Source organism: Sus scrofa, chromosome 2 (assembly GCF_000003025.6).
Source record: "Sus scrofa isolate TJ Tabasco breed Duroc chromosome 2, Sscrofa11.1, whole genome shotgun sequence".
Classification (NCBI taxonomy): Eukaryota; Metazoa; Chordata; class Mammalia; order Artiodactyla; family Suidae; genus Sus; species Sus scrofa.
In genome coordinates, this window is record NC_010444.4 from 71,633,062 (window position 1) to 71,656,904 (window position 23,843).

At 54.3% G+C, this 23,843-nt stretch overlaps 2 protein-coding genes across 18 annotated transcripts in view; one reads left to right on the plus strand and one right to left on the minus strand.

Annotated features, from left to right (window-relative positions):
- On the plus strand, positions 6,228-16,384 carry PEX11G (peroxisomal biogenesis factor 11 gamma). 4 transcript variants are annotated; one of them, XM_021083938.1, is made up of 6 exons: positions 6,232-6,319; positions 8,495-8,683; positions 11,632-11,810; positions 15,234-15,296; positions 15,486-15,603; positions 15,824-15,952. In XM_021083938.1, exons 1-5 carry the CDS (start codon positions 6,260-6,262, stop codon positions 15,595-15,597), a joined length of 603 nt encoding a protein of 200 aa, XP_020939597.1. In that variant the 5' UTR covers positions 6,232-6,259; the 3' UTR covers positions 15,598-15,603; positions 15,824-15,952. The 4 variants fall into 4 exon arrangements, 3 of the variants coding, with proteins under 3 accessions (XP_020939595.1, XP_020939597.1, XP_020939596.1); XM_021083936.1 differs by lacking the exon at positions 15,486-15,603 and having other exon boundaries at positions 6,228-6,319; positions 15,824-16,384; XR_002341677.1 differs by having other exon boundaries at positions 15,234-15,603; positions 15,824-16,384.
- Positions 18,035-23,843, minus strand: part of ARHGEF18 (Rho/Rac guanine nucleotide exchange factor 18) — a 96,418-nt gene continuing 90,609 nt past the window's right edge. For 6 of the 14 annotated variants that reach the window (XM_021083927.1, XM_021083932.1, XM_021083928.1 and 3 more), the window contains 8 exons: positions 23,462-23,587; positions 23,010-23,134; positions 22,275-22,331; positions 22,104-22,151; positions 21,539-22,009; positions 20,848-21,181; positions 20,263-20,379; positions 18,035-20,180 (listed from right to left, as the gene is read on the minus strand). In XM_021083927.1, the coding sequence (XP_020939586.1) occupies positions 20,026-20,180; positions 20,263-20,379; positions 20,848-21,181; positions 21,539-22,009; positions 22,104-22,151; positions 22,275-22,331; positions 23,010-23,134; positions 23,462-23,587 (1,433 nt within the window). In that variant the 3' untranslated portion in view covers positions 18,035-20,025. Of the gene's footprint in view, positions 20,181-20,262; positions 21,182-21,538; positions 22,010-22,103; positions 22,152-22,274; positions 22,332-23,009; positions 23,135-23,461; positions 23,588-23,843 lie in introns of all 14 variants that reach the window. The other 8 variants (XM_021083931.1, XM_021083933.1, XM_021083924.1 and 5 more) reach the window with 3 other exon arrangements.

The window sequence follows — 23,843 nt, forward strand, 5'->3', positions numbered from 1 at the left end:
GACCACCAGGAACACAGTAGTTGAACACATAGGGCTTGTTCCTTGATGCAGTGGGGAGAACGCATTCCACGGACACATCAGCTTGGTTTTGTATTAGATGCTTCTGAGGAGGTTTAAGAAGTAGGGTTTTTGGAGTTTCTGCTGTGGCAGAGAGGGTTAAGGATCTGGCGTTGTCACTGCAGCAACTCAGTTTAGTGCTGTGGTGTGAGTCTGATCCCTGGCCTAGGAACTTCCACATGCTGTGGGTGCACCAAAAAACAAACAAACAAAAAAAAACAAAAAGAAAGAAAGGGAAGTGGGTTTTGCACTGTGTTGGAGACTTGACTTCATTTTTTGAGGTGTTCTGACAAATAAAAATAATATTGAGGAGTTCCCACTGTGGCTCAGCAGAAACAAGTCTGACTAGTATCCATGAGGACGCAGGTTCAATCCCTGGTCTCACTCAGTGGGTTAAGGATCTGGTGTTGCTATGGGCTGTGGTGTAGGTTGAAGATGCAGCTTGGATCTGGCATTGCTGTGGCTGTGGCGTAGGGCAGTGGCTAAAGCTCTGATCCGACCCCTAGCCTGGGAACCTCCATATGCCATGGGTGTGGCCCTAAAGAGACAAAAATAAATAAATAAATAAATAAAATAAATAAAAAATAATATTGAAAAACACAACAGGATGGGGGGATGGGAAGTTGATGCTTAATGGGGCAGAGTTTCAGTCTGGGAAGAGGAAGTTCTAGAGGTGGATGGTGGGGATGGTTGTACAAGAACGTGAACACGCTTAACGCTTAATGCTGAATACTTAAAGACGATTAAATGGTCAATTTTATTTTATGCATATTTTACCACAATACAACAATTTTTAAAAAGAGAAAGCAATTTAAAAAAAAGATGATATAAAGATATAAGGGTGGTAAACCTGTACTGGTTCATGATGTCCCAAATCACCTACTGAACAGGATTTTTTTTTTGTCTTTTCAGGGCTGCACCTGCGGCATATGGAGGTTCCCAGGCTAGGGGTCCAATTGAAGCTACAGCTGCCGGCCTACACCACAGCCACAGCAACGTCACGTCTGAGCCACATCTTTGAACTATACCACAGCTCGCAGCAATGCTGGATCATTAACCCACTGAGCAAGGCCAGGGATTGAACCCGCAACCTCATGGTTCCTAGTTGGATTCATTTCCACTGCACCACGACAGGAACTCTGGGATTTTTTTTTTTTTTCATTTTTGAAAGTTTTCTTGAAGTCCAGGTGATGTACAAGGATGTGCAAAGTTGTGATAATTTCTGTTGTACGACAAAGTGATTCAGTTATACGTGTTCACACATCCATTCTCTTTCAGATTCTTCTCCCAGATAGACTTTCACAGAATATTGGGTAGAGGTCTCTGTGCTATACAGCAGGTCCCTGTTGGCCAATCATTCCATATACCTCAGTGTGCATATGCCAGTCCCAACCCTCCAGTCCACCTCCCACTCCCACCCCCCACCCTCCTCCCTGTCCTCTTTGGTAACCATAAGTTTTTCAAAGATAATGAAATGGGATCTTTCTTTTCTTTTTTCTTCCTTTCTCCATCTCCCCCTCCATCCTGCCCTTCCTTCCTTTTTAAAATTTTTTTATTTTTTTATTATTATTTTTTTATTAGGGCTGCACCCACTGCATATGGAAGTTCCCAGTCTAGGGGTGGAATCAGAGCTACAGCCACCAGCCAACACCACAGCCACAGCAATGCCAGATCCGAGCTGAATCTGCAACCTACATACAACACAGCTCACAGCAACGCCAGGTCCTTAACCCACTGAGCAAGGCCAGGGGTCGAACCCTCATCCTCATGGACACTGGTTGGGTTCATTACCTGCTGAGCCATAGTGGTAATTTTTCATTCCTTCCTTTCTTCCTTCCATCCTTTCTTTCTTTCCTTCTTTCTTTCTCTCAATATAGTTGACATATAACATAGTGTAAGTTTAAGGTGTACAACCTATCGATTTGATACATTTATATTGCAACAGGGTTGCTATTGTAGTCTTTTTTTAAATCTACCTGACATTTATTTTATTTATTTATTTTTAGGGCCACACCCTTGGCATATGAAAGTTCCCAGGCTAAGGGTCGAATTGGAGCTACAGCTGCCGGCCTATGCCACAGCCACAGTAACTCGGGATCCAAGCTGCATCTGTGACCTACACCACAACTCATGGCAGCTCCGGATCCTTAACCCACTGAGCAAGGCCGGGGATCGAACCTGCATCCTCATGGATACTAGTTGGATTCGTTTCCACTGGGCCACAATGGGACCTCCTGCTATTGCAGCCTTAACCAATACCTCTATGGCATGGCATAACTATCATTTCTTCTGTTGTCTGGAACGATTAACATCCAGTCTCTTGGCAAGATTAATGCTTATAATACAGTCTTGTGGTCTGTAATTTGTACTTTGAACTAGAGCTCCAGGACTTATGTACTGAGTGGATTCCTTTTCACTCAGTTCAAGCAAATTGTTACTTTGTCCACTAGGTTGAGGTCCCCTGACCAGCTTCCCAGCCTGGAGCCCAGCGGGGAACTTTAGCTCAGCCAAGTTCATGGAAATCGACCTTGTCTGTGCTGCTGGGAAAAGGAGGACCCAGAGGTGGATCTTGGATGCTATCAGGAAGCAAGGGGACGAGGTAACGCTCTCCTGGGGAGAACTGAATGAATACTTTTGATCCAGACATCTAAGGAGTGAAGCAAGATTAAAGCCATGATTGGTAAAGGAACGGCAGTTCGCAGATTAGCTGGGAAATGTCTGGTCGCTCTTGTGGTTCATGTTTTGTCTTATTTCACCATGGTCACAGAGTGGCCTTGTCCGAGGTAGGCATTCTGTGAAATCATTTGTGTCCAGTGAGAGAGAACACCAGTGCCTGGCTGTGATCGCCTGGCCAGCTCCCAGCACCAACAAGGCCAGCTGTGAATGCCAGGCTTGTTCCTGTCTCTTGTCCAAAGGTCAGGCTCAGCTTTAACCAGATGATAGAGAATGCTGGGAGGGCTGGGATCTGCCAATGAGGCTCACTGCTGGCTTCCTGGTGCTTTAGAATCCATTCTAAGCACCTGCCTGGTGCTCAGCAGGCAGGCAGAGAATGCATTGTGCTCTTTCTTACAAGGCCCTTGCGGACAGTACAGGCTCAAGAGAAGGGACCTAGCTACTCATGCAGAGGCAGACTGCAGCCTGAAGCCCTTCTCCCTCTGCAGGCCTTGGGCTTGGCTTGGATTTTTTTTTTTTTTTCCTTTGTAGGGCCTCGTCTGTGCCATATGGAAGTTCCCAGGCTAGGGGTCAAATCAGAGCTACAGCTGTCAACATATGCCCCAGCCACAGCAACACTAGATCAGAGACGAGTCTGTGACATACACCCCAGCTCATGGCAGCACTGGATCCTTAACCCACTGAGCGAGGCCAGTGATCAAACCCGCATCCTCAGGTACACGATGTCAGGTTCTTAACCTGCTAAGCCACAATGGGAACTCCTTCAAGGGACATTTGGTGGCTGTTGGGACATGGAAAGCATGTGTGGTGGGAAAGAAGTGAGGGTGATGTCCAGGTCTATGGCTGGTGATGGGCAGGGGCAGGGGATGGGGGCTGAGACAGGGGTTCGGAAGGAAAGATGTTTGAGAATGATGCTAATGTCAGTCTGGGCCTTGCAGAGTGTGAGGGGCTTAAGGGATCAGCAGGGGAAATGCAGGGGGTGGGTGGGGACAGGAGACAGGGCAGCATGGGAGAGAGATGGGGCAGAGGCCAGAGAAAGGGTGGCTAGGGAAATCACTCGAGTGGGCAGGACCTTGCAGGACAATGTGGATAGAGCATGAACAGAGAGCTTTGGATGGGGGTGCTGAGCTCTGCAGGCAGCACCGCTTATTGAAATCTGTTTTGTGCCAGGCCCTGCGGATACAGCTGTGACCAAGACAGATTAAAATCCCTGCCCTGGTGGAGTTCACATTCCGTTGAGGAGAGACAAATAACCAGATAACTATAACAAGATGACTAGGTTAAGAAGCAGAGTATCCAGTTACATTAGATAGTGTTACATGCTAAGAAGAAAAATCAGGCAGCAAGGATTGTGGGTAGGAAGTGCCCAGGATGGTGTGTGTGCCAGGGAGGCCTCATGAGAGGATGACATTTGAGGAAACAGGAGGAGGAGGTGAGAGAGGGAGCCACGTGGATCTCTGGAGAGGGAGCCTTATAGGCAGAGGGAATAGCACATGCAAAGGTCCTGGGGCAGGTGGGCACTGCAGCTGCAAAGAACAAGATGAAGGAAATGTGGTTGGTTAGGAGTGAATGAGGCTGGAAGAGTAATAGGAGTCAAAATCAAGAGGAGTTGTTTTTGTGGGATTTTCCTGGTGGCCTAGAGCTTAAGGATCTGGCCTTGTCATTGCCGTGATGTGGGTTTGATCCCTGGGCTGGGAACTTCTGCATGCTGCATGCGTGACCAACAAAAAAAAAAAAAAAAAAAAAAAAAAAAGAGGAAATGTGCATTTATTTGTTTACTTATGTATGTATGTATGTATGTCTTTTTAGGGCTGCACCTGCAGCCTGTGGAAATTCCCAGGCTAGGGGTTGAATCGGAGCTGTAGCTGCCAGCCTACGCCACAACCACAGCAACGCTGGAACCTTAACCCACTGAGTGAGGCCGGGGATCAAATCCACGGCCTCCTGGATACTGGTCGGGTTCATTACTGCTGAGCCACAAGGGAAATTTTTTTTTTTTTTAAAGGAAATCAGTTGAGTGTCTGCTTCGATGCAGTGAGTTAAGAATTTGACTGCAGTGGCTCAGGTCACTGTGGAGGTGCAGGTTTGACCCCCAGCCCCACACAGTGGGTTAAAGGATCTGGAGTTGCTGCAGTTGCTGCAATTGGGTCACCATGGCTCAGATTCAGCCCCTGGCCTGGGAACTTCCGTATGCCATGGGTGTGGCCATAAAAAAAGAAAATGCATTGGATGTTATTAAAATTTGGAATTCCCTGGTGGCCTAGCTGGTTAAGGGTCCAGCATTGTCACTGCTGCTGCTCAGGTTCGATCCCTGACCTGGGAACTTCTCCAAGGATAATTCAAGTGTTGGCAAGAATATGGAGAAACTTTTTGTGCATTGCTGGTGGGAACCGAAAATGTCGTAGCCATTGTGTGGCGAAGGCGGGCAGCTGCATCTCAGATTTGACTTCTAGCCTGGGAACTTCCACATGCCACAGGTGCAGCCCTAAAAAGAAAGAAAAAAAGAGTGAACATTTAATCTCTTCCTAGTGACACCTAAAGAATGTGGCTTGTCATCTGGCTCTACAAGGATTGAGTCATTGGCTACTGCAGTTGCTGATCTTCACATACCCTGAAAGGAGTTCGGGGTGGAGATCAGGAATAAGTCTCTTGGTGTTCTGGGAGAAGTGGCAGGACAGGTTTTCAGTTAGGTATTTTCAGGACAAATTTTTTTATAAGCCTGGATTTTGGCCTCTAGGAAAAGCACTAAAACCCTTATCTGAGCTATCTGTTCCCAGTGACCAGCAGCAACCTTCTACTGAGATGTGTGCTCGATTACACATAATCTTCTCCAAAATCATGTTATGTACTGACCTCCCTCCCCCCATCTTTTCTGAGCAGCTCCTCAGAGCTGAGAGGCTGTCTCTTGGGCTATCGTCCTCAGTAAGTCCACAAGTAAAACTGAAACTGAGAGCTCTCACGGATGTGGGTTTATATTTCACTCAACACCAACCACCCAGTTTTCCTCTCAGGTGCCACTCTGCTAGGGAACTGTTGACTCTTGTCTATTCTTCTAGACTGATTCTGTAGCGTTTCCCTAACTTTCTAAAAATGTCTTATGTGAAAGGACAACAACAACCCATGCTCCCTATAGACAAACAGACAATGCGGAAAGGGGGAAGCAGAAAAATTAAAAAAAGAAAACTCCCTTCCTGGACCACAGCAAACACGTCGATGCTCTTGTTTGGATTTTTTTTCCTTTTTTTAATGTGTGTGTGTGGTTGGTTAACGTGGAAAACACGGGTTGCCTGGGGGCGGGCAGACGACAACGAGCTCCGAGGGCCGCCAGGGTGCACAAACCCGGAGAAGCGCGCACGTGCCAGCCCCAGAACTGCAAACCCTGTCTCTCCCAGAAACAGACAAAGGGCCGGTTCCGGAACAAAGAGTCGCAACCGCGTCTGCGCAGAACGTTCCGGGAGCGCGGCCTCGCGCTGAGTCCGCCCCCTGGCGCGCCGCGCAGACGTCACGGTGACGTCACAGCGGAGGCACCATGGCGGCCCTGAGCGGTCTGGCGTCGGCGCTGGAGTCGTATAGGGGCCGCGACCGCCTGGTGAGGCTGGGGTGGAACGCGGCCAGAGGTCCCGGAGTCGGATCAAAGCTCAGAGACTGGGAAACTGAAGCCAGAGAGGGAGCGGGGTCACTCAAGGTCCCCCATGGCAGAGGCCCTGTCGGAGCTGGGCTCCAACCCTGTCCCTTAGCGGTGGACATTTAGATTGTTCCGGCCGTCCCGTCGTGACTGGTCGGTTACAGTATCAACCAGATCCTGACGTTTGCACATTGGGATCCTACCAGATCACTGCAGTAGTTTGCATCCAAACAATATCATATGATTGAGGGTGTTGCAGGGCTCCCCCTATGGCTGGTCATTTGGGTTCTGACCAAACCCCCTTATAGTTGGACACTTAGGTTGTTCTGGCAGATTCAACCTGGCTGGACATTTCCATGCCAAACAGGCCTATGTTTTAGGATCTGACTAGGCCACTGTAGCTTTTCCCATGGTTATCCAAACAATCTCATATAGGAGAGTTCCCTGGTGGTCTAGTGGCTAAGGGTTTAGCATTGTCACTGCTGTGGCTGGGTTCAGTCCCTGGCCTGGGAACTTCCACATGCTGCGGGCACGGCCAAAATAATAAAATCTCACATAGGGATCTAAGATTTTGCAGGCCTTTCCCTGTGGCTGGATATTGAGGTTTGACCACATGACCTCTGGTTGGGCTTTTTAAAATTTATTTATTTATTTTGTCTTTTTGCCATTTTTTGGGCTGCTCCCGCGGTATATGGAGGTTCCCAGGCTAGGGGTCCAATCGGAGCTGTAGCCACCAGCCTACGCCGGAGCCACAGCAACTCAGGATCCGAGCCACGTCTGCGGCCTACACCACAGCTCACAGCAGTGCCAGATCCTTAACCCACTAATCAAGGCCAGGGATCAAACCTGCAACCTCTGTGGATTCGTTAACCACAGAGCCGCGACGGGAACTCCTGGTTGGGCATTTAGATTGTTTCTCCCAGGCCCCGAGGTCAGACTCTGAGCTCATCCCAATCAGTCTCCGGGAATGTACCAGTGGCAGGTATTTAGGTTCTAGTCAAATCCCCTATGAGTGGGTATTCAGGTTTTAAATGCCCCCAGGCTGGACATTTAAATTGCAACATTTTGCCATAACAAGGGTGCTGAAAAGGAATTATATGTGAAAATAATATATAGAACAATTAAAAAAGCAACTTCTAAAAGATGAGAGAGTTCTGTTGTGGCTCAGTGGTGATGAGCCCATGAACCCGACTAGTATACATGAGGATGCGGGTTGGATCCCTGGCCTCACTCAGAGGGTTAAGGATCCAGTGTTGCTGTGAGCTGTGGTGTAGGTTGCATATGCGGCTCAGATCCTGAGTTGTTGGCTGTGGTATAGGCCGGCAGTTGTAGCTCTGATTCAACCCCTAGCCTGAGAACTTCCATATGCCATGGGTGCAGCCCTAAAAAGCTAAAAATAAATAAATAAAAGCAGATGAGGAACTCCCCCGGTGCAATGGGATTAACGGCATCTTGGGAGCGCTGGGACACATGTTCAATCCCCAGCCCGGCACACTGGGTTGAGGATCTGACATTGCCGCAGCTGCAGCTTAGGTAGAGACTGTGGCTCCGATCTGATCCCTGGTCTGGGAACTCCATGTGCCACAGGGCAGCCAAAAATGAAAAAAAAGAAAAAAGCAGATGAAGTAAAGATATAAGGGTGGACACAGTTCACAATGCCCCAAATCATCCACTAAGTGGCTTCCTTCTCACTAAAGTAATAGCAGGTTATCCTTTTGTCCATTGGGTTAGGCCCGGTCACCTCCCCAATCCCCAGTCCAGCCGTGGATGTTGGTCCAGCCAGGCAAATACAAATATATATCCATTTCCACATAGACCTCTTGTCCGCTGGGAAAAGGAGGATCTAGGAGGTGGGAAATGGGGGTTTCTTTTTCTTGTCCCCATCACATATGTCTCCAAAGGCTGTGCCCCTCAGCAAACATGGGCCAGCCCTCTGTTAGCCTCCACAGTGCCTTTTAGCCAGTCATGTCATGTTTCTCCATTTGGCCCACCTACAAGTATCTTTTTAAACTTTTGGCTTTTACCAGAAGTTTGTTGATGTAGACTCTTCCTCCCACTTGATCCCACAGGGCCCAGGTCAGGGGTGATCCAAATCAGTCTTGCAGCACGGCCATGCTGACGACTTCTGGTTTCCCACAGATCCGAACGCTGGGTTACTGCTGCCAGCTGGTGGGCGGGGTCCTGGTGGAGCAGCGTGCTACCAGGTCAGAAGTGGGGACGCGCCTGCTGGTACTGTCCTCCCAACTCAGCCACTGCAGGACCATCCTGCGACTCTTTGATGACCTGGCCATGTTTGTCTACACTAAGCAGTACGGCCTTGGGGCAGAGGTAACAGGGGGCGTGGGGTTGTTGGGAGGGGGTGTGGACCCTGTGAAGTTGGCGTCTTATGGTCTGGTCTTTATGAGCATTTTATGATTATTTTCAATTTTACTTTTTTTGGAGGGGGAGACATGTTCTCATTTCAGTTTCAATTAAAAAATTAGCTGTGGAATTCCTGTTGTGGCTCAGTGGGTTAAGAACCCAACTAGTATCCGTGAAGATGCGAGTTCAGTCCCTGCCCTCCCTCAGTGGGTTAAGGATCCCACATTGCCACAAGCTGCAGCATAGGTTGCAGATGCAGCTTGAATTGGGCATCGCTGTGGCTGTGGGGTAGGCCTCAGCTGCAGCTCTAATTCGACCCCTAGCCTGGGAACTTCCACATGCCTCAGGTTCGGCCCGAAAAAGAAAAAGAAAAATAGCTGACTTCCCTGGTGGCTCAGCGGATTAAGGATCTGGCCTTATCACTGCTATGGCTCTGGCTACTGCTGTGGTGCGGGTTTGATCCCTGACTGGGGAACTTGTGCATGCCATGGGTGCAGCCAGAATCAGTCAATCAATAGTTAATACATTTGCACATCCAGAAGACTATAATAAAAAAAGTCTTTCCCTCCCAATTCCCATGGCCACCAGTTTTCTTCCTCAGAGGCAGCCACAATTTTCACCTCTTGTGTTTCTTTCATGAGATCCCCTTAGCTCCTCAGGCAGATATGCATTGCTCACATAAATAGTTGTATGCCATTTACACTCTTCTGCCACTTGCTTTTTTCACTTAAGAGTACAACTTAGAGGTCATTCCATATCAATCCGAAAGGAACTCTTCTTTAGGGCCACGTAATACTCTGCCATGTCGCTGTATGGTGATTTATGTAACTGATCCCCTGTTGGACATGGTGATTATTTACAACATTCTGCTGTTAGAACTGCATCCTTCCACAGGAGTGCTGGTGGGTCTACAGCAGTGTTCCTCCTGTGGTGTGTGTGTGGGGGGGGCAGGTGGTGCAGTCTTGTCCCCTCCCCCAGGGGATGAGAAGCTGCCCTGGGCCAGCATGGCTGAGTCACACCTGCTTCCTGGGCTGCCCTGCCCCATTCCCCCTGTTTTCCTGGGGTGTCTTCTCAGCCATTGGCTCAGATGCTCTCCCGTTCTGCCCCAGCCCCATGGCTCGATCATCCCAAATCTCAAGGGTTTCCTTGAACCCTCCTGTTTTGACACCCTTCTCTTCGGCCTCTTCTTTTTTTTTTTTTTTTTTTTTTTTTTTTTTTTTTTTTCAATCCAAGAAGATTTATTTATTTTTTTTTTTTTAATTTTATTTTCCCACTGTACAGCAAGGCGGCCTCTTCTTTGATTAGGGTATGCTTCCTGTGCATCCCCAGAGGATCTCCTGCCACTCCCCATCTCTGTGAAAACTCTCCCTAGTCCCCAGGCAAGGGGTGGGGGGCTCTTTGCATCTTGTATATCCCTTGGCCAGACAAGAACCTCTTTTGTTGGGTCTTCTCTTTATATGTCTATACCCCCCCAACCCCCATGGGATTCTCCTCCTCCCCCATTTAGGGTATGGACCTTGATGCTTCTCAGAAAACAGCGGACGAATGAGCACACTGGGGTGGGGGTGGAGGCCTATGGTCATGGAGGGGTGAAGTGTGCCAGAACACCCCAGGCAGGATGGGGGAGCTGGAGTGAGGTTCCAAACCCAATGGAAGGCTGGCCAGTAGGAAAAAAGGGGGGAAGCAAGCATTGGTGGGCCTTGGGAGGATTCCTGGGAAGACGGAGGTAAAGGCAGGGAAGTGAGGGCCTTGGCTGGGGACTCAACCAGCTTTGCGGCCTGGAGGGGGCTTGGCCCTGAGGGGCGGAGCCCAGGGAAGAGGCCCCTGCTGCCTCAATTGGCCTTGCCTTGCTGGCTACAGGCCAGGTTCAGAACTCAGGGTTGGAGAGTGTGGGATTTGCAGTTCAGTGCCCTGAGGCCCATCCCTGGATGAGATGGGGCAGGTGGCAGCTCACCCTAAGTGCCTCAGTTTGCCTATTTATGGGGCTGATTTGGGGGAGGTGACCTAAGCCTTGCAGCATAGTAGCTGCTTGGAGTTGGTACCCCAGTCTGCCTGGTCAAGCTTTGCTGCAGGGCTGGGTCCCCTGCTCCCCACTCAGGGTCCTGTACCAGAGAGCTTTGCCTGGAGACCCTGCACAGGAACTAGGAAGGCTCTGATGGAGGACGTCCCACGCTGTCCTATGCGAGAGTCATCTGGGAACTTAAAAAATAATTCCTGGAGTTCCTGCTGTGGCCCAGTGGGTTAATGATCTGGCTTGTCTCTGTGGAGGCTCGGATTCCACCCTTGGCCTGGGAACTTCCATATGCCATGGCAATGGCTGAAGAAGGAAAATTAAAAAAAAAAAAGACTTCCTGGAGTTCCCATCTTGATGCAGAGGAAATGAATCCAACTAGGAATCATGAAGTTGTGGGTTTGATCCCTGGCCTTGCTCAAGGGGTTAAAGATCCAGCGTTGCTGTGAGCTGTGGTGTAGGTTGCAGATGCAGCTTTTGTCCTGCTTTGCTGTGGCTGTGGTATAGGCCGGCAGCTGTAGCTCTGATTCCATTCCTAGCCTGGGCACCTCTGTATGCTGCGGCGATGGTCCTAAAAAGTGAAAAAAAAAAAAGAGACTTCCCAATGCCAGGGTGTACCCCAGCTCTGTTGAGGAATCTGGGGCTGGGGGCTGGGTGTGGGGTTTTTCGAACTCCCCGGCGGCTCCACTGTGTGGCTGAATTGAGACCCACTGCTCCAGTGGGCAATGTCGCCCCAACTGCTGAGAAGTCAGGCCTCTCTTCTCTTGTGGTGTCAGCCCTGGGCCAGCCTGCCAGGCCTAGGCATTGCCTTGGGACTGCCTCCTGGCATGGCCTGACTGCCCCTCCAAATGGGCGGTGGGTAGGTCCAACCCCAGGCCCTCCCGCCTCTCTCCTGGCCCCGCAGGAGGAGGACGTCTTTGTCCGCTGTGTGTCTGTTCTGGGCAACCTGGCCGACCAGCTCTACTACCCCTGTGAGCACGTTGCTTGGGCTGCTGATGCCAAAATCCTCCACGTGGACTCTGCCCGGTGGTGGACACTGAGCACAACCTTCTGGGGCCTCTCCCTGCTCCTAGGGATTGCTAGGTAAGCAGTGTCGCCGCCCAGCCCTCCAGGAGCCTGGAAGGGAACCCCCGAGATCCCCCAGGGCTGTCAGACATGCTGGAGGCACATGTGTCTTTGTCTCTTCTGCTTTTTCCAATTCCTGTCACCATCCCATTGTATTTGTTCCCCTATTGCTGTTGAAACATTTCCACGGACTTAGTGGCTTTAAGCAACACACATTTGATCATCTTAACAGTTCTGGAGGTTGGAAGACCAAAATGGGTCTCACTAGGCTAAAATCAAGGTGTGGGCAGGGCTTGTGTTCCTTCTAGAGGCTCCAGAGAGAAGCACCGGGCTTTTTCAGCTTCTAGGGACTGCCTGCCTTCCTTGCTGCCTGGTCCCCTCCCCTTATCTCTGAAGCACCTCACTCCAGCCTCTGCTTCTGCTGTCACATCTCCTTCTCTGACTCTGAGCCTCCTGCCTCCTTCTTTTTTTTTTTTTTTTTTTTTGTCTTTTTGCTATTTCTTTGGGCCACTCCTGCGGCATATGGAGGTTCCCAGGCTAGGGGTCGAATCGGAGCTGTAGCCACTAGCCTACGCCAGAGCCACAGCAACGCGGGATCCGAGCCGCGTCTGCGACCTACACCACAGCTCACGGCAAAGCCGGATCGTTAACCCACTGAGCAAGGGCAGGGACCGAACCCGAAACCTCATGGTTCCTAGTCGGATTCGTTAACCACTGCGCCACGACGGGAACTCCTCCTGCCTCCTTCTTATGAGGGTCCTTGTGATGACACTGAGCCCACCCAGATAACCTCCCATCTCCAGACCTTAACAATTTGGAAAGTCTTTTTTTTTTTTTTTTTTTTTTTTTTTTTTTTGCCATGTAAGGGAATTCACATCATAATCGTGGAGATAGGATGTGGACATTAAAAAAAAAAAAAAAAAGTTCCTGCTATGGCTCAGTGGTTAATGAACCTGACTAGTATCCATGAGGACTTGGGTTCAATGACTGGCCCTGTCAGTGGGTTAAGGATCAGGCATTGCTGTGAGCTGTGGTGTAGGTCGCAAACTCGGCTCTGATCTGGTATTGCTGTGCCTGTAGTGTAGGCTGGCAGCTGCAGCTCTGATTCAGCCCCTACCCCGGGAACTTCCTTATGCTGAGGGTATGACCCTAAAAAAAAAAAAAAAAAAAAAAGTGGACATCTTTGTGGGGCCATGATTGTGCCGGTCAAACCCAGGAAATAACTCTGGAGCCTGAACGGAAGTAGCTGGTGTGGCTGCCTTTACCCCAGTCCCTAAGTTCTGCTTGCACTGTCATCAGCAAACATCCTCGGATAAAACAGCCAGGAGTCTCCAGACTGGCCCCGGCTTCCAAAAACTGTAAGGTTTCTAGAATTTAAAAAAATAATGGTTTCCTCCCATTTTCTCCTCTGCAAACTTGCTGAGTTCAGAGTCTCCTGTCCCAGAAAGCAAGGGCAAAGCAGGGCCCCTCCAGTGCCCGTGTTTCATGGCAGCAAAGGTCTCTCAGCTCCTCGAAGGGAGGTGAGGCCACCCCTGACCTCCGGGTGTGGCGGGGCAGCGCTCCTGTCTGCTGTCACTTGTCCCTTGGCATACACTGACCTCCAGTAGCCCTTGTCTCCCCCATGCCCCCAATTATTTGTTTATCGGAGATGGCCTGGAAAATGACCAAACCCCAGGGTGGAAGATTCTGATTGCCCGCAGTCCCACCCAGAGACCCCCACTCTTTATACTCTGGTGATTCTTCCCAGCCTTTGATTTTTGATGCTCCGCCGACACATTTCTTGTTTCTGCTCTCCTGTTTCACAGACGTGGCTCCTGCCTGTTGTGAGCTCCCCTCTCCATGCCTGTCTGTGGAGTGAGGCCTGTGGCTCTTGGCATCGTCCTTCTCTGTGAGGTCCAGAGCCGGGGCTGGATGCGCTGAGGCCAGACCTCCTGGGGGCCACAGCTCATGGCCTCTCCTTAGGGTGCCTTGTGACTTCCTGTTCCTGCTTCAGGGGCATTCTTGGTTCCATTAATTAATTAATTATTTTTGGCTGTGCCCGCGGCATGCAGGAGTTCTGGGGCTAGACATCAAACCTGCGCCAGAGCAGTACCCTGAGCCACGGTAGTGACAACACTGAATCCTTAACCCACTGAGCCACTGGGGAACTGCCTCTGTTAAATTTTTTTGATAGAGACTTTATTTTTTTAGAGCAGTTTTAGATTCACAGCAAAATTGAGCCGGAAGTAAAGCGGGTGTCCACATATCGCCTGTACACGCACAGCTTCCCCCACCGTCAACGTGGCACCAGATCAATTTGTTACAGGCCAGTCAATGAACTGACACTGACACTATTATCACCCCAAGTCCATAGTTAACCTTAGGGTTCACTCTTTGTGTTGCATGTTTTATGAATTTGGACAAATGAATGATGACATGATTCACCACTGCGGCATCACACAGAGTATTTTCACCACCTTCAAAAGCGTATTTTTAGGATGAATATGTCCTACCTATTATTCCATTTATTTTTCGAGCATCTAGAAAAGACAGCCTTTCTCAGTATTTGGCATGAGCAGGGGCGTGGGGGTCGGGGAGCATTTGGTGTGTGCTCGTCATGACCAGGTATCCCTAAGACCCCAGGGTGCCAGAGAGTCACCTGGGAGGCCTTTGAAATATAGGTGCCCGGCACTCAGCGGTTCTGATTCTTTGGGTCCAGGGAATCCCGGGAATCATCATTTTGCCCGAGTCCCCAGGTGGTTCTGATACAGATCCACTGTCCTATATACCCTCAGGGGACATGTCACCCAGTGGGGGGGCACACAGTGGCCAGGGAGGTGGACCCCAGTCAGGAAGTCTGACCCAGGCCAGCACACCCAGGCTGCAGGGCGCAAGGGCCAGGCACAGCAGCCGGGGTGGACAGACACCATGCGGGCCCCCCAGAAACCCCAGGGAACACTAGGGTATGCCCGTCTGGTGGCCACCACCTCAGGCTGCAGTCACCAGCTCTCACACAGAGAAGGTCATTTAGCCTCACCTTAGACAGGTTCAGCCAGTGTCAGGGGTGCACGTGTGGGAGGGGAAGCAGCTTTCTCAGGCCAGTCCAGGTGGGGGCCTGCCTCAGTGTCCTTATCTGTAGAGGAGTGGCCTGTGGGATGGGCCATAAACACTGCATGTGGCCCAGTATTTCTTTGAGCTGTGGTTCTGGGCCAGTGGTTTGCAGAGGCTGGGCTGGAGCCTGGCTGGCTGGAAGCACTGGATATACCTGGGCAGATGGGGGAGGAGAGGTCTGCATTCAGAACAAGTCCCCAGCAGCCCGGGGCTCCAGGAGGGTGCGGGATGGTTGGAACCACCTGTTCAGCAAAGTTTATAGGGAACCTGAGGCCCAGTGGCAGGCGGGGAGCCCCCCTGGGCTTGAGCCCCCAGCCTGCTCTTCCCACCCCATCCTCTGCGGTGTTGCAGGTCCCTGTGGATGGTCCTGAAGCTGAGACGGAGGCTGAGGAGCCCCCAGGTAGCCTCCCTAAGGTATGATGTCCAGGGTTTTGCCCCAGTTTTAGAAAGGCCGACTTCCTGCAGGCTGGGGTCCCCCGTGGGTTTTCCAGCCAGGGAGTGTCCAGAGTCACCAGTGGTCAACCCTGCCCTGTGCAGGCCCTGTGCTGGGGTGTGATGTGGGCAAGATTGAGGGGCCTCAGGGCAACCTTGGGTGGATGATAGCACCTTTACAGATGGGGCACCCAAGGCCAGCTGGAGGCCTCACAGACAGGAAATGCAGAGCCACGACTCGAGGGTTGAGCCTTCGCGGCCGGATCCCCATCAGGGAGGATGAGCAGAGGTAGAGTCTGTCTTGAGGACCAAGGTTGGTCCTGTCTCATCCTGGGAAAGAACACGGGCTAGGGCGGCAATGGGTGTAGGCCCTGGAGCTGCCTGCCTCCAGAAGGTCGGGGGGCGGGGGTGGAGGTGGGTTAGGGGGGTTGGATCCGAGGCTCAGGCTGTGGGCCCTCTTCCTCCCAAGCACTCATTGCCCTACACGAGTGCCATCTCTCCTCCCACAGCTGGTGGCCCCGGGGCAAGCAGAGGGCCGTGGAGGCCCAGATCCGGTCGGAGGTGCTGACCCTGCTGAGCAACTTGGCTGACCTAGCCAACGCAGTGCACTGGCTACCCCCGGGCATCCTGTGGTCTGGCTGCTTGCCCCCGTGGGTGGTGGGCCTCCTGGGTACCATCTCCTCCCTCCTCAGCGTGTACCAGGCAGTCCAGGCCGGTGGCCAGGCCAACGCTGACCCCTGATGGGACCCAGGTGCCCATGGACTCGGCTGGAAGCCCAATGAGGGTCCCTTCCCAAGGGCAACGATGGCCCGGGTGGGAGCTGGGTCTTTCATGGAGCAAATCAAGGCCAGGTGCACCTGTGGCCCCCCAGGACCAGCGTCCTCTGGGTAGGCTTCTCTCCGGGGCAGAGCGGAAAGATCCCACGAGTCTGTGCAGAGAATAAGGGCACCGCAGGCTGGAGTACTGAATCCAGTAAAGGCGAGCGGGGGAGCAGGGACAGGTGGCCTGCACCAGGGGGTGCGTGAGGAAGGTCTGAATGAGAGTCAATTAAATGCTGTGGGGCTGCTGCAGGCTGGGTGTGAGCTTATTCCCGAACTCTGGGCCCTCCTGTCTGTGGCCACTTGCTCTTTCTCTGCAGAGGGGCCGGGGCGCCCCTGTGCCTTATCTTAGGGAGGCTGTGCAGGGGCTCCTCTGGACATGGCAACAAGCTGGGGTCCAGCTTCCCATGGGCTGGAGCTCTGGTAGGAAGTCATGCCTCCCCTTCTGCCTTCTGGAACATCCTTGGCCAGCACATTCGCTTCGCCTCTGCCAGCAGGCTCCTGCCCTGGGCGGTTCAACAGGTTGGCGTTCCTGTGGGCCTGGGACGGGGAGGGGCTGGACCCAGGGCTGCCATTGTCCATTCAGGGCCCGTCTGAGCAAGTCTTAGGCTCTGAGCATCCCTGGAGATGCCTGAGCTCCATCTCCCAGCCCATGGGGAGCACGGCAGGACCAGGCAAGCTTGTTATCCAGTCTGATGTTTGAGAATGCCGCGGGTCGGCAGGTGGTGGCCCACTCACGCCCACCCCTTGCTCTTGACCTGTCCTGTAACTCTCCACATCCCATCAGAGAACTGGCAGCAGAGGGAAGGGTGCCCCTCCCTCATGGCTCACAACACTCAGAAGAGCCAATGTAAAAGGCCATGTTTACAGTTCCTGAAGCCTCCTGTGGTTTCAACTGCGTTTTGTTCTTTTACTAGGAAGCTACCTGGTGGGGACAGCTGGATTGGAGGGCTGCTGGAGGCAGCATAGGATGCAGGGACCTCACCTGGTGCCTGGCTGGAGCCCCTTGCCCCATCCACCTGTCAGGGGGGCTCCCTCTGGGCTGAGTCGGTGGTGGGAATGTGCTCTGGCTTCCCATCACCCAGGGGCACTGGTGGGATGAGGGTGGGGTCACAGCACTGCCTGCCTGTCTGGAGGCCCGGTGACTTACACCTGGATCACAGGTACCCCACCCGACAGGTTGGCAGCCCTGTAGGCACTGGCTCTACCTGTCATGTGATCAGACCCCCTGCCCAGTGCCCCTCCCTGGGCTGCCTCTTCAGGTTGCGGGGGAGGGCAGGACCATTCCAGGGGACCAGGCCCCAAAGGATCTCTGGCTGTTAAGGAGGACTTGCTTGGGAAGCAAAGAGGCTGGTGGGCCCTGGAGCACCCAGAAGCCAGCAGGGCTCCCCCCCTTACTGAGGATGCTGACATCCCAGGACCACAGGGACTGGGCTAAATGGGACGGAACCCAGCCAGGGCTGGTTGGCTATGTACTCTGCACCTTGGCTTCCCCTGGGGGCCACTTTGGTCTCCGTGAGGAAGCCCCAGGCAGTGATTATATCTGGATGCTGACTAGATATAATCACTGCCTGGGGCTTCCTCACGGAGACCAAAGCAGGCCCTGGGCTCTCTGCGAGATGGCTCCAATCACCAGTCTGAGTTGGTGGTAAGTGGGGGGGCGGGCGCTGTGTCACTTGCCTGGGAGGTGTTCCCAATTCCCCACCCTAGCCTTGGGGCAGGGGGAGCAGTGCACTCAGCAGGAGAGGTGACCTGGGCCCACCCAGGAGGGATGGGACAGCATAGCCTGGCTGTCAGGCAGGCCCTGGGCCTGGGGTCCCAGGGGACCCCTACCCGCACATAGCAGTACAGCACCAACTCTTGGGCAGATGATTCTAAAACAAAAACCCAAAGAACAGCCGCTTCAGTATGCTCATCTTGGACACTTTATTGCTAGAGTCAGGTCTTAAGTTCTAGGGCGGTTCTGCAATGCCCTGCAGTGAGGAGATGCTGCAATCACTGGAAAAACAATTGTGGGTGGACTAAGATCACAGTCACGATGAACAAAAACGTGTACAGATCCCTCAGAAACAGGAACATCGGCCCCCAACTTGACAAATAAGACTGGGCTCTACCCATGAGTGACCTCTGGGTCCTGGTGAGGTGCCCAGGGCACCGCCCTGCTGCTGGCACCACCCAGAAACCTCCTCAGATGGCTTCCACCCCGTGGCCTTGAACTGCTTATCACCCGGGGAGTCATCTTGGAGGGTCTGCACAGAGCCCATGGGTGGAGGTGCACGGTCCCAGAAGCTCCTCTTCATGACAGGACAGGAACTTAAAGTCAAGTCAACTTTTCTAAAGTGCTCCAGTGAATCTCAGTCTCAGTACAAAACACAAACACTGATCACAGACATGGCACAGATAGTCCGGACGTGCACGGGGCGGGGCGCTGCTCCTTGCTCTCTGCTGGGGCCAAAGGCCGGTGGCCAAGGGTGAGGTCAGGGCGGTTCCCGAGGAGGCAGAGCCCAGCTCGGGAGACGCCGGGCACCACTGTCAGCTCCCTGTCACCGGCTGGCTGTGTCGCCCAGGACCCAGACCTCCCACCAATGCTTCTGGAGATACTGGGTTCCAAGTCCCATGAGGGGCTTGGGGTGCCCCTTCCCCACCCTGGCACCCAGCCTTGCTTTTGGCCAGGGCAGAACATGGGTCTGACTCCACTGCCACACCAGGCTGTTCCTGGACATGTGACACCATTCCAGACACCCATGGCTGAGCAGCTGGACTGGTGGCCCTTGCCCTCCTGGGGTGGGGTGGGGTAGGGTGGACAATATGGTTCGACAACCCACTGGACATGAGGTGCCCTCATGGCAGCCATCTGTGCGCTCACTGGCAACAGCCACCAACCAGGCCACATGTGGTCCCTCTAGTGTTCCACCCCACCTCTGGAGTTGTTATAACATCTGCCCCTGTCCTGGGACACCAGCCCTGGGGGCTACCCCCTAGTGACCCTGGAAAAACTGGCCTATCTCATAGGCACTGAGCACCCTCCACCTGGGGTTGGGACCCTCTAGAGGGTGTGCTGCCCTGGCTGAAGCTCTAGACTTGGCTTCCCTGGTGCCCAGTGTCCAAGAGGCCCGTGGAACCATGCCACCTTGGTAAGGCCCCTCGGGAAAGCACCGAGTGTGACAATAGCAGGTTTTGAAAACCTTCACAAGATGAAAATGAGTTGCAGTCAGTCCCTTCCAGATCAGCCCCTTTCACAGCGAGTGTCTGCTTCTACAGGGCCTGCAGAGCTAGCCAGCGAGCCACTGGCTGGACTCTCCAGCCGCCCTGCCCTGGGACGCTCTGTCCTGGGAGAGCTGTGTGCTGCCCCTTGCCTGGGCTCGCGTCCTGGCCTTGAAGTTCACCACGAACCCACGCAAGTCTCTGCTTTGGAAGTCCATTCTGCCTGATTCTGTGGACAAACAGAGCCAACATCACCAGGCCCCGTCTGGTACCACAGTGACATGCTCCAGTGTCTCCTAGTGGCTGTAGTGCCTGACCTGGGGGGCAGCACCTCCTCAGGTCAGGGTCTGGCCTGTCACTGTGCTCGTTGTGGAACCACCACACTCGGTCACTATCTTGGAAAGACAGTCTGGTGTTGGTCTCTCCTCTCCCCACGGGGGCGCTGCGATTACAGCTCTGTGGGTTAGCTCCGGTTCAGCTTCAATTAAAACCTTTTCTTTTTGTATTAAAAAATAGGTTTTCAAAGTTGCCCAGGCACCACTGCTAATCCTACAGATGGCAGGCCAGCCCCAGCCCAGTAGTTGGTGGCAGAGGCCTGTTTGGGAAGGGGAGAGGGATAGTGGCACAGGTCCCCAGAGAGCACGATGGTCGACAACACAGGGAGGGGTCTGCACCTTGAGCCACAGCCTCTAGAAGAAAATGACATCTTCCTTGCCGGCTTCTTCCTTGTCCAGTGGTGTGGAGGACAGGGCCACTGGTGGGAAGGCTGCCCCCCAGGCCTTGACAGAGAAGTACTCGGCGGGGACGTCAGCCGGGGCTGGGTTTGGGGCTGGGAGGCAGGGGTCTGGAAGAGAGAGGGGGGTTGTGGGGGTCAGCAGCTGCTGGGCACCGTTCGTGGCCCTGCGGCCGGGGGAGGCCTGGCTCACCTGAGGGGGGTGTGGAGCTGAGCAGGACAGGACTCAGTGAGCGGCGGTTCCGAGACGTGTTCTCCTCTTTGCCCATGAGCTTGTTGAAAAGCAGCGGCTGCTTCAAGTCAAAAGAGGCTGAAAGAGGGCAGAAGGCGCAGCCTGGGCACTCGACCTGGCTCCAGGTACAAGAGTACCCCGATCTCGGCTGGGGGCCTCGCCTGCTCCTCCACACATCCCCCAGCGCCCAGTGTGTCCTCTGTGGAGTGAGGACACCAGTGGACCCACTGAACGTGGACCAGCGCAGAGTGGAGCTCAGTGGGGGTGCGCTGGCATCAGTTGATGTGACTCCCCGCCCACGGCACCTGACTCCCCAAGTATTTCCAAGGCCCCTTTCTGAATCACCAAGATGCCCCCTTGTCCTGGATCCCACTTTTGAGGGCCAAGGCAGGAAAAGGAGCACGGAATTGAGGTTTCTATTTTGCCTTCTGAAGTGAAAGACCTCCCCGTGGGGGGTGGGCAGCCTCAGCCACAACACCAGCTGCGCCTTGAGGTTTCTTCCCAGCGCCACCTCCAGAGGCGAGGAGCCGGGGCAGTCCGACTCACCTGAGCTCTCCCAGCGCTGCGAGCCCCGGCTCTTGCTGCCCTTGTCCTTGCCACCCTTGGTGGAGGCGGCCAGCTTGGTGGGGATCTGCTGCTGCACGGCTGCCTGCCTCTGGATCTGGTTGGTGGCACTGAGCAGCTGGATGGGCACGTCACTCTTGGCTGGCCGGCCCTCAGCTGGGGCACTATCCCTGCGGGCGACCTCCGGGCGATCCAGGTACTCTGGCCCAGCGCCAGACAGCAGCGTGCTCACTCGGGGCCCTGGCGCTTTGGTTAGGGCTGCGGGCCCTTCCAGCCCTTCCCCGTTGAAGCTGGGAGAGTGGCTTGGGGGCTGGGCCTGAAAGATGGAGAGAAGACACATCCCAATGCCATTGTACCTGCTGGAAGCCCTCAGCGGGGTCCAAAGAGCCATGCCCCCCAGCAGATTTGCACGATGAAGCCACTGGCCAGCCTCGCCCTGCATCTGCAGGCTCCCGGCTGGGGCGGGGCCTCTGGAGATGGATGGACCTGACCTGCTCGGTGACTTAAGCCTCTTAGCTGGGAGGGTCCCATCTGGCTACAGAGCCACCATTCATTGCCTATCCCCAAAACGCAGATATACACACCCACACACATCCTCATACATTTTTACGGTAAGACTGTCACGTTCATGCGCACACCCACAACTCACACTCATCTACATGAACGCACTCACCTCTGCCAGGGCCTCAGGCGGCAGCGCCCCAGGCACCGTGTTCTGCTTCTTGAGCCTGCGCAGCAGCTCTAGCCGCTCGCGCTCCCGCTCCACCGAGCGCTGGGCCTCGCGCAGCCGCTCCAGGTCGTGCTGGTAGGCCTCCCGCTGGCGCTCCAGCTCCTCGCGCTCCTGGCTCAGCCGCTCCTGCAGCTGTCGCGATTCGCTCTCGCGCTGCTGCAGGCGCGCCGAGGCCAGGTCCAGCTCCCGGCGCTGGTGCTCCCGCTCGCGCTCCCAGCGCTGCTGCTCCAGGCGCAGCTGGCCCTGCAGCTTCTGCACGCCCGCCAGCTCCTCCCGTTGCTTCTCGAAGTTGCGCTGCCGCTCCTGCTCCAGCAGCAGGTTCCCTCGGGTCGACTGCAGCCGGAACTGCTTCTCACGTTCCTGGATGGTGGCCCTCTGCATCTCCACGTAGCTGTCCTGCTGGGCAATGACGGCCTGGGGGAGCAGAGGGCCGGTGTGAGGAAGAGCCTGGCCTCCTGCCCCTCTCTAAATTTTTGGGGGCTCGCCACGCTCCCCAAAGGTGTGATACCTGGAGGCTGAGGAGCAGCTGGGACAGCGTCTGGATCCGATGGACAAGCTACAGAGAGGAAAGGGGCACTAGCTCTCTGCACAACGCCCTACTGGGTGTGTGTGCCATCTGGGGCAGGGGGCAGGGGGTAGGGGGTGACAATGGACATCCATGCAGAAGCCCTGAGTTTACCTCTGACTCCACGACAGCAGGCAGCCGGGGCCCAGGCTCTGCACCTGGCACCTCTCCCTGTGGAGACAGCATCAATACAAAGGGAGTTTCTAAGGATCAGTCCACCTGAAGTCAGACCTGCTTACTTTTGCTAAGATGTCTCCTCAGCATGGGACAGGCCGTGCCTGCTCATCTGCTTGTGCCAGTCTCGGTGTCTGGAAACGAGGGCTCAAGGTGGCCACAGTGAGATGTGAGGGTTGCTGGCGTGGGCCTGCCCTGTGGGAGCCTCGGAGGAGCTCAGGCCTCAGAGGTGGCCAGAGGCAGTGTGCCTCTGACTCCTGAGGCCTGGCAGGGGTGGGCCTCCTGAGTGAAAGGGGAGGGACCGGCCGGTGACACCGGCATCTGTGGGCCTGAGGACCCCTGTGCAGACTGAAAGCTGTGGTCCCTGTCTAGTGTCTCTCATCCGTTGATGAGGCCCTGGCTGCTGCCCTATGCCTGCCCCTCCCCTGCCTCCCTCCTGGACACCACCCACCCTCCCGGGGCCTGCCGGAGAAACCGGGAGGATCACCGGCCCACCTGTCACTCTGCATATTAACTACCATGCACTGTAAAATGAGATGGTGCTGCTCAATATTTGCTGCAACACAGAGAAACTAGATACGCCAAGCACAGGCTGTTCTCCCTCACTGACGATGATTTAAAGGACTTGGGCTGACTGTGCACTGAGTCCAGAAACATCCCAAGGAAGCAGCGTACCGCCTGCGGCGCTTCCTCCGAGGCCCCTGGGGTGTCGCCGAGCTTCCAGTCTGGGCTGCCCGCGGGGCCCTGTGGGTCTCGGGGACCTGGGTCACTGCTGCAGACTTTCTTCTGATAACTGCCATCTGAAACCCAAGCCAGGTGCGTGAGATGCTGCGGGTCCCCTGGGGTCTGGACTCCAAGGGTGGCATCTGGGATTCAGAGACCAGCAGGAACTGGTCTGAGCGCTGCTGTGAGGACATGACTGATCACCCTGGGAAGCTCCAGAGCCCTAACCCTGGAGAGTTTATAGGTTGAGGGAAAACAGTAAGAGAGATGCTGAACAGCAAGCGTCCAGGCTCTGCCAAGGACCCCAGGGGAAGGGAACGTTCTGAGAAACTGCTGGTCTCCCCACCGCCTCTGACCTCCCCGGGTCCTGAAAAGCTCTGACCCCGGGAGGCAGCACCACTCACTCTTGCCGGGGTTGCCCGCGCTGTCGTGGCCCCCGGAGCTCTCCACTCTCCGGGCCAGGACCCCACAGCCACTCCCGTCTTCCGTGCTGCCAAGCTGCCGGCAGATCAGGCTCTGGATGTCCTCGACTGCGGAAAGAGATGGAAGGGGGACCAAGTCACCCTGAGGGCCCACCGTGGGCTTGGAGCAGGGCGCCAGGTCCCTCTCTGACCCGGTGCACTCCCTGCACAGGTAATGCACACAGGACATGCCAGTTTGAGTCTACAGAAGGTCAGGGCTGGTCACACAAGGTGCTCAAGGACAATATGGCTTCGGCCAGGTGAGGAGGTGGGAGAACATTCTAGCCCGAGGCACGGGACATGAGAGGGTCTCTGAGGCCCAAGA

Coding starts and splice junctions, on each gene's coding strand:
- PEX11G (XM_021083936.1), top strand. CDS start 6,260: ATGGCGGCCCTGAGCGGTCTGGCGTCGGCGCTGGAGTCGTATAGGGGC. Junction 6,320..8,494: donor ATAGGGGCCGCGACCGCCTG/GTGAGGCTGGGG, acceptor GGTTTCCCACAG/ATCCGAACGCTGGGTTACTG. Junction 11,811..15,233: donor CTGCTCCTAGGGATTGCTAG/GTAAGCAGTGTC, acceptor GCGGTGTTGCAG/GTCCCTGTGGATGGTCCTGA.